At 31.3% G+C, this 14,140-nt stretch overlaps 1 protein-coding gene across 3 annotated transcripts; it reads right to left on the reverse strand.

The window, feature by feature from the left end:
- Positions 1 to 617: 617 nt before the first annotated feature.
- Positions 618 to 5,238, reverse strand: LOC120091595 (pto-interacting protein 1-like). Of its 3 annotated transcripts, none has more exons than XM_039049693.2 (8): positions 5,025 to 5,238; positions 4,165 to 4,270; positions 3,717 to 3,967; positions 3,157 to 3,283; positions 2,724 to 2,997; positions 2,031 to 2,163; positions 1,810 to 1,896; positions 618 to 1,052 (listed from the first exon to the last, which is right to left on the reverse strand). In XM_039049693.2, exons 2-8 carry the CDS (start codon positions 4,247 to 4,249, stop codon positions 921 to 923), a joined length of 1,089 nt encoding a protein of 362 aa, XP_038905621.1. In that variant the 5' UTR covers positions 4,250 to 4,270; positions 5,025 to 5,238; the 3' UTR covers positions 618 to 920. The 3 variants fall into 3 exon arrangements, with proteins under 3 accessions (XP_038905621.1, XP_038905620.1, XP_090163741.1); XM_039049692.2 differs by having other exon boundaries at positions 4,932 to 5,204; XM_090307615.1 differs by lacking the exon at positions 5,025 to 5,238 and adding an exon at positions 4,594 to 4,932.
- Between the last annotated feature and the right edge of the window lie 8,902 nt (positions 5,239 to 14,140).

A 14,140-nucleotide genomic window follows, 5' to 3' on the forward strand; every position in this document is an offset into this window, starting at 1 on the left:
GGCATTGTATGATTTATTGAATGTTAAAATAAAAATAGAATTCAAGAAAATAAAGGGAAAGCGAGGGCGAGAGAAAGAAAAAGTAATCAAATTAAAAGTAGTGAAATACGCTAAAATGAAGGAATGAGAACAATATTTTTTACCCTACACAATGAAATTAACCCATAAGAACTATTTCTTAGTTCGAGTCAGGTTATACACATCTCGACTAATCTCACGAGACAACCTATCCGACCCTACCACATTTGGGTGCCAAGAAAACTAGTAGGATACAAAATCCTAAGTAGGTCCATCATAGATTCAACCCACTTCGAGTCTTTTATTAAACTCACAACCTTTTTTATCATAAGACCAACCCATGATGGTTAGATTGCCTAATTAAAAACCAAATTCCATTTTCAGATGAAGTTAATATAAGAAATGTAAATAAGAGAAAAAATATAATTCTCTTCCAATCAACATGGCCTTCAGTTTAATCATAACTTTGGCAAGAATACTGCCTTGAGATTGACAAATATCAGTCAGTTTAAACACATTCTGAAGTTGAAGATTCAGTACATGGTGACTCAAAGAAGAAATGTTACAAATACCATAAAAACTTGGCAAAACAAAGAGAATTTAGAAAGAGAGCAGAAGTGAAAATTCAATATTATTTAACTGATACAGAATGGTCTTTATATACATTATCCCCCTCTAGCAATGCTTACAACTAAACAATATTAGATTCCACGAACTAACCAGATACTAAAAAGAAAATAGAATACACTGAAACATGGGAGCCGTGATTTGATACAGATGACTTATAACACGTGAATCAATAGAAAACGTATTAAATATCCAAACAATTTACTTTCTTCAGATACAATTTCCTTCTTATACGCTTGTATGCAAATTGATACAGTGAATGAGATGAATAGAACTTACGAGTTTGATGCATCACCTGTAGGCCCAGGTCGGGCATTTAATAAATGCTGGAGGGCTTTGACAACAATGCTCATGTTTGGCCGGAAATCTGCCTCATACTGCACACACAAGGCAGCAACAGCTGCTAACTGCAATAAAGTTGCATCAGATATTAGGTTCTTGTTACAGCTAACTTAACAATGGCAAGATCCTCAGAATTCCTTTATTTTGTTTTCCTGGTCTTCACTTTCTCAAGAAAAATTAGGGCATGTTCGGGAATGATTCTAAGATGGTCAAAATCACTTTTATCATTTTCAAAATCACTTCAAAACATGCTCTTAGGGTGTGTTTGGATTAACTTTTAAAGTGTTTAATTTTGAAAATAAGTCATTTTGGAAAAAGTTAAAGTGTTTGGCAACCACTCAAAATAGCTTTTTAAATACTTTTAAAATTTATTTTAAACAGATTTTATCAAAAGAGTTTAAATAAAAACGACTTTCTTGAAAAACATTTTTTCTCGAGTCAATCCAAACGGGCTCTTAATCATTCAAAATCAATTTTGATGATATTAAAATTGCATTTAAAAGTGAAAATAAATGATAAATTAATATTGCCTGACTAGAGGAGTGTTCAAAGTGATTTTGAACATGACATTGGTGATTTTAACAATTTCAAAAGCATTCCTAAACAGGCAATTAGTTGTCCACTTGATAACTATACAGTACATCATGCTATGTTGTGCATAACAATAACATAAGGTTGATAAACAATTTAGGTTCTTACAAGAAGCTTTTGAATGAATTCTAAACGCATCATATGTCAACTCCCCCAAGAACAGATATCCCAATGCTCAACCTCTCCAAAGTAAAAAAGAAATGGAGAATTACTAAGCATTATTCAAATTACCTTTGCAACCGCCTTTGGGGGGTAGTCTCCGCCAAGCCTTCCATCGACACACTGCCTAACTTTATCTTCACTCAGCTTTGGAATAGCCTAATTAATTAAGATAACCCTGTAAGTTAACTTGCATGCCGAGCAGATAAAAAGAATGAAGTGGCAAGAGGGGAAAAAAAATGTAGAAGGGGAAAATGTGAGAGCCAAGGAGCGAAAGGACAAAAGAAAATCACCCAAGTAACTAGACTTTGTTGTCCTCGTGGAAGCGTAGGATCTACAGGTTTTCTCCCTGTCAGAAGTTCAAGCAAGACTACGCCAAAGCTATATACATCACTCTTGGCATTCAATTGACCAGTCATAGCATATCTGCCAAATAATTTTTACGAGAAACATAGTAAATAACTGTTATGGCTCAAGAGGCACACAATTCTTTTTTATTGAGAAACCAAAGTTTTTTTGAGAAAAATAAACGAGTACAATAGGGAAAGAGGCATGCAGTTCTCTCCGGGGTGAAAAGTACTACTACGTAATAATCAATTACCAGTGAGTAATGGCTTATTGAAAATCATTATTCACTGGTAAAAGAAGATCAATTTCACTTTGGGTTCACAAATTCTCTTCCAGATGTGATTGTGTACCAGCTGAAAACACTAAGGTTCGACGTTGGGAGAATTGATCAGTAGCTCAACGGTGAATTTCAGACACTTTGAAGTTTCTTGTTTCACTTAACACGTGATTATGTCACAACTCCAGAAAAGGGCTGGAGATGAAAGTTATTCATGAAGGTGAATAACGAAGTTGGCCAACTGAATTTTAAGTTGAAATCCAATGAAGCCAAAAGAAATAGAATTTATGATAGAAAATGTTATATTAGTAAAAGCCATTTAAATATTAGTTTCTCAATTGGTTAGAGTTAGACAGCTTACTCAGGAGCATGATAGCCAAAAGTTCCAAGAACACGGGTAGAGTGAAGACGTGCTGCCATATCAGGAGCTTGATTGGACAAATCAAAGTCAGCAATTTTAGCAACATCATCATCAAAGATGAGTACATTGCTGGACTTAATATCACGATGGATAATGTGGGACTCAGCCTTTTCATGCAAATACTCGAGTCCTCTAGCAGCCCCCACAGCAATTTTCACACGTTGTGCCCATGATAGAACGGGACCTGGTTGTGCTCCTTTCACTCCTTTTCTTCCTGTGTAAAAAGTGCACGACAATACATAAGACTAATAACTTGAAAAACAGTGAAAGGCATATTGGCAGTAGATGTCTCGGTATGCATATACAGGACCAGAAATTAACTTAAAACTTCTAAAGCTTTTGACCAGTAAAATTTTGGCATGATTTTATGTACCATGAAGAATATCATGAAGTGATCCATTAGAAGCATACTCGTATACTAGTATGCGTGAACTCCCATCAACGCAATAACCAAGCAATTGAACAAAATTTCCATGCTTCAGCCTCGAGACCATGGAGACCTATACATTTATCATCCTTTAGCCTTGGTAAATATAAGGGATAATTGCAAATATAAACATTAAACTCAAAGTATTAGCAGATATAACATAATGTAAAATAAATTACAAATATAGCCAAATTTAAATAGTCTATCAGTGATAGACCATATTATTGGTAGAAATCTATCAGTGATAGACCATATCATTGGTAAGAGTCTATCAACGATAGAAGTCTATCGCTGATAGACCTGGGAGTCTATCAACGATAAAAGTCTATCGCTGATAGACTTAAGCTATATTTGTAATTTTTTTTTAAAATGATGTTATACACTTGGTTATTATTCCTAAAAATGCTACCAATTGCAATTACCCTAAATATAAATGATAAAAGATGTTTCTTTTTTTTTTTTCTTTTTCATTTGAATGTTATTGGGGGGTGGCTCTGAATAGAAACCTGTGCTAAAAACTCATCATCAGGCTGTTTGCTTGCATCTAACTTCTTGATCGCAGCAGGCTGCCCGTTTTTAAGCATCCCATAGTATACTCTCCCATATGAACCCTCTCCTATCAAAGCTTCATTTCCAAAGTTGTCTGTTACTTCTGACAGTTCTTCGAAGGGTATGGTAGGCACTAATATTGGTTGCATTTTGACAGCTTGAGTGACTGCTGGTGCAGCTTCGGGTTTATGATAACCCCCATTGTTTCCTATGAGAGAATATTCAACATAAAAATTACAAACTTAATTAATTACGTTAATTCCATTGCAGGCATTGTTGGGGAGGGGGAAGGTAAAGTCAATCGGTGGACATTAGAGGGAAAACACCTTGTTTGACATCGAAAATAAACCCTTGTAATTGTTACTAGATATGTTTATGACTCTTCTGACAGTGCTAAGAGAATACCTGTATTTTGTTTTCCTGCATACCCGCCTCCATTGTCAGCTGCTTTCTGAATTTCATCTTCCTCACAGCAGCTAAAGCAGCTCATTTTTTCCCACTAATTGATCCCCTAACAGACCAAAGTCCGCATTCAATTATCTCTAACTGGAGAAAATTTCTCTTTCAAGTAAATAAGATTTCACAAAAAGGAGATGGATAACTTCTTGGGAAGCTGGCCAATCAATACATTATACTTCACCACATAACTAACTCTAGTTAAAACCAGATTTAAGAACTTCTATGACCGTGGAAGAAAACGTACAAATTAGATCAAATGCCCAAAAACGCAGCAAAAGTCTCAACAAACTTTAACACACATTAAGAAAAACAATCTCCTTCACCAAAAGTGAGTCGCACGAAAAGTTAAAAACTTAAAATGCATCAAAGCCTTACTTTAGATCTGCCAAACCACTTAAATATTAACGCCACATAAAGGGGGAAAAAAAACATTTCATCGCTTCAAACTCAAAGAATTGCAGCAGACAGTACAGCCGCGACGCATCAACCCTTCTAGTTCAACCGTCTAATTTCCAGATCAAAGAAGTAGCAGCCGATGAGCCAACAAACTAATTGTTTAAAAAAAACGCCAAGAAACAACAAGTCAATAAACTCGAATCATCAAAATCAACATAATCCCCTTTAATTTTCGAAAACCTAGCCATCACCAAGAGTACAAGAACACTAATCAACACCACCAAAAGCTTGGTATAAGTAAAGAGATCCATCTATACCAGAAAAACAGAGCAATCTGACAAACTTTAAGAGCTGAAAACTTCGATCGGAGTGAGAACAAAACTGTAAAGACGAGTAGAGTATCTGTGTACCGTCGTTCTGGTACTTCGTGATCTGGGCTCCGGAGCCGGCGAAGATTGCGCTGCGAATTTTGTTCTCTAAACTTATATCTCTATTATTATTATTTTTTTCTTTTACTTTTTTCCATTTCTTTTATCAAAAGGTGACTTTATTGCCTTTTTTTTCTTTTCTTTTTTCCTCTATATCAAATTGAAAGACTAGTCAAATTTCACGTCCTACTGTAATAGGCTCCACCACTAAAAAGTGAAGTTTCTTAAAAAAGAAAATATTAATGAATTTTAAGCTAAATTATAGAAAATTCCTTAAACTTTATATTAGTATTAATTTAAAAAATACTTTTAAACTTTTAAAAAGATAGAGTAATATTTATATGAAGTTAGAGGATAGAGTTAGTTATTATAGTTTATGAAGTTATAATAGTTTGGAGTATTGAATAATTTATGTTTGGGATGCTGAAGATTTTAGTTTCAGATAAAGAAGTCTATGTTTGGGGTACTGATTTGTTTAATATTGAGTTCTGGAGTATAGCTTTATGTTGTTTTTGTGTATTTTTTTGTATTATACAAATGGGGTATGTCAAATATCGTATTTCACAAAAAGAAATAAAAAAAATTGTTTTAAAATGAATTTGATCTTTTTTTTAACATACAAAACTTGAATTAGAGCAAGTTTGAAGATGATCAACAGAGTTGGTCGCCATAGGTGATCATCGGAGTTAGAGATGGTCATCGTCGAAGTGAGGCATCAAAGGTGGTTGTTGTAGTTGATTGATGGAGGTGGTCTTCACTGGAGTTGGTTGTTAAATGATCATTGAAGGTGATTGTTGGAGTTGATTTGCCAGATGTGGTTGTCAAAGTTGGTCACCAGGGCATGTCATCGATTATGGTTTTTTTCAAAGTGAGGCAGTAGTAGTGATCAATGGTGTTTGTTGTCGAAGTTGATAGGTAAAGTCATTGGAAACATTGAATGGATGGAGAGTTGGTATTTTAAACAATTTAATCCAAACTCAAGTTGGTGGGCCCAAATAGTTAACCAATGCAATCCAACTCAAGTTGGTGCCAAAAAAACCCAATTTGATTTTTTAAAAAAATAATAATAAAAAATATCCTCACCATTAATTTTGTTTCAAAATTACTCTTGAACTTTCAAAAGTTTCATCAATATCTTTAAATTTTTTAATAAAAATTCAAAAAATACTTTTACCATTAGTATATGGATGAAAATTACTATTTTACCTTATTTCAAAAATACCTATAAATTTTTTTTAAATTGCATTAATATATTTAATCTTAAAAACAAAATAAGAAAATGTTCTTGCCATTAACTAGTATATTAACGAAAATTGTTTAACTACACTTTATTATCTCCCTCTTCCATTTTCTCTCTCTCGCTTCAATATATGATTTAACACCTCTATTTTTCTTATTTTTTCTTTATTTTTTTATTCAATACTCTCTTACTATCCTTCTTCCTTCTCTAATTTCTAAAACTACAATCTTCAATCAATGTATATAATCTATAACAAGAAGAAAAGATAATGACAGATACAACAAGGGATCTTAGGATGAGAAATGAGAAAGTATTGTCATATATTGAAGTAGAAGAGAAAGAGAAAATGAAACAGGAGGGTGATCTATGAGATGTAGATAAATGGTTTTCGTCCAATATACTAAATATAAGGGCATTTTTTAACTATCTTTTCAAAAGGTTAGATGTTAATATAACTTTTAAAAGTTAAGGTGCTTTGAAATGAGGTATTAATGTTTCCGTCCATATATTAACAGTAAAGAACTTTTTTTTAATTATTTTTTAAAAAGTTAAAGGGTATGATTGAAATGTTGGAAGTTCATGAATATATTTTTTAACAAAATTAAAAGATCAAGGGTATTTTCTATAATTTAGCCTGAATATTTTATATTAACCAAAAAGCAAAATTAATTGATATATTGATAACTTATAGAAATACAAGTTATTGTTGCTTCTTAAATAGAATAATTAAGGTAATTTAGTGAAAATGTATTAACTTGAAAAGAAAATCATGGAAAAAAAATATCATCCTTACGTTTAGCACATGCAAAACTAATTATCTTTAGATATTACAATTCTAACCCCTAAAAATGTAGGAATTATAATATGAAAAGTAGAACTTATTGATAAAGCTTATGCTGGAATGTGTGAACGCGTAAGAAGTCGAACAAACATAACAATGCGGTGAAAGTGGAACTATGCATTGAAAAGAAGTATGCAGTAAGAAAAAGTGCATTACATGTCCAATTAAAACGCAAGTTGGAAGTTAATTTGAAAGGAATGCGGTACAATGAACTGATGACTAGAGGAAAAGCAGTGGAGTAGGATATGGAATTAAATGTAAAGTATGTCAATCAATCATTAAAGAGAATACTGAGGAACGATCAATTAAAGCTATAAATAGTGCAAGTCTCACACACTACAAAACTTATCTTTTGGGTTATGGAGGGAAAGTTTTTGAGTTTTCGTTTAAGGGAGTTGGTTAGAAGAAAAGAAAGACAAGGAGAGATCCATTTTTTCATTCTCAGCACAAATGCAGTGAGCTAATCACAATAGCCAAAGGAAACGGGAATCTGTGATCAATGGCTTGACACCTTCATTTCTCCAATCAAATTTCTTTCATCCATTTTTATGTTCTCTTCAAATTTATATGAAGATATTAATATTGAGTTTGTATTTTTTCTTAATATAAATCATGTCTTATCATCTATTATTCATCTATATGCTTACTTTTCCCCAGAGTAGCTAATTGTTTGATGGGTTGGGAATGATAACTCAACAATCTAATGAGCTTTGCATAAGTAGAAGTCATCTTCTTTAATGTGTGCATGATTCAATTGCCTGAATCCATCTAATAAATCGATTCAAGTGGAAGTAGGTAACTACTTGAGAGAATAAGTGGTTGTAGAAATCATTTAACAAGGAAAGTAGAAGCTTTAGAAATAAAGACAACCTTTTGTTTATTTAACTCAAGCATGCATCTTAAAAATAAGATTAATGTGGCTTAAACACTTAGAAGTTGTTACTTTACTTTATTAAGTTAAAGACATGAACTTATTCTTATGTATAAGCTCAAATAAGTGATGATGAATCTTCACAACCCTACTTTTATCCATCAATTGTTAGTTATTTAAAACAAGCTTGCTAAACTTGTATTGCATGTCCATCATTAACGCATACCCACTTCCATATCCAATGCATATCCATATGCATTCTCAACGCATTTTAATCTAATCATGACTTTCTCTACATAACTTGATCTCTTCTTTCATATGTCTATAGAAAATCTTTCATTTTAATTATTTTAAAATACTCACAAAAAATTGACAAATATTAAAGTGAAATCATTCAATGACCAACATTAATTAATAGTCATAAAAGTCCTTGTATTCGACCATTGTACCCATCAAAACACTCTAATCAAGTTTGTATTTGGATTTAATTAGGAAAAGCTTGTATTTAGTTTAAGATAACCTGAGTGATCAATAGCAACAAAATAATTGTTCTCAAAATCAAACATATATTAAACATGAAATTGAGTTTTGTATAAAATCTATACATTTAATTTCGTGTATTTAATAGAATATGAACTTTAATTGAGTGTCTAATAAGTTACTAAACTTTATAACTATCTACTCAATTCTTGACATTTCAAATTTACGTCTACTTTTTTTAATGTTGACATATCTATCGCACATAAAATTGAAATTTGTATCTAATTAAATCATAAACTTTTAATCTCGAGTTTAATTGATATGTGGTATTTTCTCTAAGAAAAATAAATAGACCAAGAACTTATTAAACACAATTTGATAGTTCACGAACCTATTAAACACAAAATAAACATTTAAAGACCTTTAGACATTCAAAGACCCATTAATTACATAACACAAAATTGAAAGTTTTAAAATCTTTTAGATAGTTTTATAGCTAAGACTTTTTGGCATCTGAAAGTTCAAAATACTAAAATTCTAGGAATCTAGTCAACACAAATTAAGTTGAAGTAATTGACCGTTTTCCAATAATTTTATTTTTTTTAAAAAAAAAAAACAATATTTTTTCCACTTTTCCCCCTTTCTTACTTTACTTTTGCAAAGGTCCATCTTTCTATCTTTCCATTTTCGCCCTTGCATATTTTAACCATTGAAATTGAAAATGTCCAATGAAATCACGAACAATTTAAAGGGTTGTTTGGCACGTTGAGTTCATATATTTGTGAAGTTCATATATCTTTGTTTTGGGAGTACAAATACTTCTAATTGTGCAGAGAATCGATATCATATATGGATACGTCTAGATACGTGGCAGATACATGTCTAATACATTATTTGAAGTATTTGTTTTTTTTTTTCATTTTCAGATGTTAATTACTCAAAATTAATTTAATTTTCAAGTTTACACATTTAAATGCAATTTTTATATCATCAAAATTAGTTTTAAACAGTGATTTTGAAAATGACAAAAATGATTTTAGCCATTTTAAAATCACTTTCAAACATAAATATCCACTTAAATCGAGCAATCCAATTATAAAAACACATAATGTTAAAAGAAAAAACCCGAAACGTAATTAAATCTTTATTTTTCTCTTCTCTTTCACTATCTAAATCATGATTCACACCCCCTTCATCCTCAACTTCACTCTTCAATCTTCACCATCTACTTATTTTCTATCATCAACTCTAGTCTTTTTTGGTCCCTTTATTTTGGATCTAGTTTCTATTTAGTTTTTAGGTTTCAAAATATTATACATTTAGTCCTTAAGTTTTCAGTTTGGTTTTAATTTAGTCCATAAGTTTCAAAATGTTACAATTTTACCTTTGGCAGTTGAGTTTTGCTTCAATTTGGTCTTTCAAAATTTGCACTTTTAACCTTGATTATTCCCTAAATACTCTTTTTTTTTTCCTTTAGTGTTAATTTATGTTAATAAATTAAAAATCATTAAAAGAATTATAATTATTTAAGTTTCACTATTTTTTTATCACTTTTAAAATCAAATTTAAAATTTTACTTCACAATTATTTTTAATTAATTAATAGAAATGAACTTCAATGATTGAAAGTGAGTATTTAATAAAAAAAATTAAGGTTAAAAATGTAAAATCTTGAAGCCTAAAGATTAAATTGAAACAAAACTCAAATCTCAAAGGTAAAGTTATGACATTTTGAAACTTTGTTATATGGATAGTAATATCACAAAAAATAAGAAAATATAGAACCTGATATACCGAAAAGAATTTAAGCCCAACGACTTCACATTGTCTCCTTAAGACAATTTTACTCACTCTAGTGCCTGAGTTTCATGAGTAATTGTTTATCAGGATAGAACAGATTACCTTTCTTATGGAAGTAACAGTCCGTCCACAAGATCCAACGAACTACACTTTGTGGAAATAAACCAAACTTGCACAAATTTATAAAAAGGGAGAAAAGTTTTATGAGAGAAAAATGTTTATGACAAAAGTTCTCTTATGCAATTTGAAGAAGAAACATATTTATCGACTATTTGTGGTATTCGAATAGTCATGTTTTTTCTTCAAGTTGGTTAATTATGAAAAGATATGTTCATTCATGAAACAATGCAACTCTACATAAAAGGACATATATAATTTATTCCAACAATCCCCCCATAAATGGTAAGTTGACAATTTAAGATAAAAGGAAAAAGAAAACATTTGGTATGTCTCGATGCAGATTTGGTATTTTCCAACGCAGAATCTGCATCAAGATAAGTAGTAAACACTTTGAACTTTCTCCAGTGAGCATCAATCGAGTTTACTTAGCTAATCATTGGACTTGATGCCTTAAACTGTCACTCATTCTATAGTAAACTAAGGCAATTGAAGTCACACAATTTCTCACTACAATAAAGTTTGTTCTCATAATTGTGTTTATTTTGGCCTTGAACTGATGGAGTAAACAAGCAAAATGCAGAAGCAAACAGAATCATTAAACACTCTAATCACACTTAATTTGAGTTCAAAGCATGCAAAAACAGTTTTTCAAGTAAAAGGGTTTCAAGTATCTATATATTTATAAATTCTCTCTTGATCCTTGTTGTACTTCACGAATTTGACCTTCAAATCCTTAGTAAACCACCATGCGAGTCTTCTCTACTATTCTCAATCTTGGAATTGAGTGGTGGAACTCTCAATTGAGATGGATTTCAAGTGGGAAGAAAGGGTTGGAGAGAATTTCACAAATTCTCAGAATTTTCAGAAATTCAACATGCAAGCACACCTTCAATTCTGAAAATTGAAGTATTTATTTAACATAAACATGCAAACACTAAGTCCTTCAGCCATTTAACACTTCAAATGACATTAACATAGTGGGCTAGGTATTGAAATTGAGACTAACCCATCAAATGTTGGATAATTCCACTATGATAATTTTAAACCATTTTAAATTCTCAATTTTCAAACTTAATTTAATTTAATGGTAACTTAAATTAAATTAAACTAAAATTGAATTTTCTTAATTTTGAAATAATTAATTAAACAAATTTAATTAATTAAATAATAATTTAATATCAAATATTAAATTAATTAAACACCTAATTCAAAAATGAATCCTTATTCATGTTATCAATATTTAAATATTTTAAACTCTCTAATTACATTTAATTTTAACAAAATTAAACATTAATTATATCAAATATAATTGTACAAACCTTAAATTGAAATTGAACACTTCAATATTCAAACCCTAAATTGAAATTTGAACATTTCAAGTTGAAATCTTAAATTGAATCTGAACACTTCAAATTTACTCAAAGGAACCTTATGAACCTACAGATCATGAGCTCTAACAATTTGAGATTAATTGGTTAAACTCTTTAATCCGAATTAATCAATATTTGTTAACCACCGAGACATACCACTATAGCTCGATGGTTGCACTCCCCTCATTGTAGATATATTTCTATATACTTGATTTAATCATAATTAGTAAGTCGACCATTCACATGTTGTTTATAGCAACGACTGGGTCAAATATTGTTTTACCCCCAAAATTACATCTTGCTCCTTAAATCCCACTGATCCTCTAATGAACAATTAGTTTGTGATTCAATCACTGAATTGAGTCCCTTCTGGGCCAATGAGAGGGTGAGACCCCTTGTTCAAGACCTGTAATCAGTACTTAAGAGAACAACCTCTCTACTATCCTTAATTCGGATAGGAGTTAATTCCATCTTGCACCCCCAGTCTTACTCCTGAAATAGTAGGCTTATTGGGACTACACTGTTGAGCCAACCCTCACCTATGCAAATCTAAGGATAATCTCAAATAAACAAGAGTTCGTAGTTAGTTTAGGATTCAGGTTGAGTTACCTAAGTCATCAATTTGAAACAATCAGTCTTAAACAATAAACAACTTTATAAATTATAAGTGACTTATTTCTTGGTTCTGATCTTATACAACTCATTTCATAGGATGCCCCCACATGAACAATTCAGGATCACATCGTTTGTACTATCTACAAAGTGGGTCGCGTCGAATAGTATTACCAGAATAAAGTATCCAGCCTTATTCATATACTATAGACCATTTTAGCTATTTACTCGAACTTGACCCATCATTATGTCTCCATATAAAGTTCAAGTATTCATGTAATAGTCATGGATCTTAGTTTATAGGATTTAGTCTATACAAGTACAATTTTCCTATTCAACAACAGTTTTATTCAATAAATGCCAATAACATCTTTATTGAAAATAGAAAAATGTTTAACATTACAAACTGCAAGTTTTAGGACATACAACCCAACTTGAACAACGTCTGGTCTCATGAGTATTTTAGAGAATTCGCTTGAAATTCTCATAAAAGCGGCCCCTTCACACTCACATAGGTGATTCTTATAAAGAACATCGTATATGCCCTTTTCATAAATAATTATTCAACAACTTATAGAAGTCATTAAAAGCACAACGCTTACCCTAAAACCACACATGCACTGTCTCATCATCCTTAGAATAAGTAAGAAGAAGAAACAATTCGATGCAGTGCTCACTAAGTTATCCAGAGGTCGGTTTGTCTGTTGAACCTAGGTCTTGGGATCTCCAGTCAACTAGATCGGGTTGCCTTTCTGGTCAACTTTTTAAAATTAAAGGCTTTAATCTCATTCTCCTTGATGAACATTCAGTTAACTCTCTAGTTAGGTCTTTTACAAGCAGATTCGCAATATTATCTTTTGACCTTATAAAGTCAATTGTGATAATGTCACTAGAAAGCAATTGTCTGATTGTATTATGTCTTCGTCATATATGTCGAGACATATTATTATTGACTAAAGAGGTATAGGTTGTATTCACTGTAGGAATACTATACAAACATTTACTCAACATGTCCCAACCTCTTTTTAAATTATTATCCAATATTCTAAACCTTAGATTATCAATTGGAAATAGTCACTTTTCCCCAATACCCCGTAATAACATAATACTTTCAAAAGTTTTCGACTTTTCATAAGTCCCAAAGATTTTTCTATGTTTTCCCATATAAAATTCTATACGAAACATAATTGACCTTCAAATGGCAAGACATATTCATCGGATAAGTCTTATCATGGTTTTAGAATCAATCATTTTATAGATCACAAATTTTTCAACCATAAATATCATTGTTATGGCATTTTTTGTCTTACATATATTATTTTTCTCTAATGATTGCTATAGATTTTCACCAAATCTACCACTATAAACATTATATAGTGTCACCAAATCCCCCACTATAAATATTATATAGTATGTTATCTAGTCCGTTCAAAATGTAGTTCATGCATAACTATTTTGCATGTTTCTATGCCTCAAGAACATGCAAGCAATTTTCATTTGCCAGCTTCTCCTTCAGACATTACAACAACATCTTCTTTCACAAATCTTGCCAGATATTGAAAGTTGTGAGACAAAATAGAATTTCTTCTTGCCAGCTTAAATTTCTCATAAAATTTCTCCGTGATTTCCACCAATATGTGATGAACAATTTGGTATTATTGATGACATTTATGTGAAATAGATCACGAAACATTTGTGAAACAAAGTAAATAACTTATCAAACAAGTTCTCATGAAACGCCAACAAATAAACTTGAGACATTATT

The sequence above is a fragment of the Benincasa hispida genome, chromosome 11, assembly GCF_027475165.1.
Source record: "Benincasa hispida cultivar pf3 chromosome 11, pf3_genome.v1.1, whole genome shotgun sequence".
Taxonomy (NCBI): domain Eukaryota; kingdom Viridiplantae; phylum Streptophyta; class Magnoliopsida; order Cucurbitales; family Cucurbitaceae; genus Benincasa; species Benincasa hispida.

Excerpts from the sequence above, each read along its gene's own strand:
- LOC120091595 (XM_039049693.2), bottom strand. The coding sequence starts at position 4,249 with ATGAGCTGCTTTAGCTGCTGTGAGGAAGATGAAATTCAGAAAGCAGCT. Across the intron at positions 3,968-4,164 it reads TGCAGGAAAACAAAATACAG|GAAACAATGGGGGTTATCAT; the intron begins GTATTCTCTTAG and ends ATTCTCTCATAG. Across the intron at positions 3,284-3,716 it reads ATGATGAGTTTTTAGCACAG|GTCTCCATGGTCTCGAGGCT; the intron begins GTTTCTATTCAG and ends ATAAATGTATAG.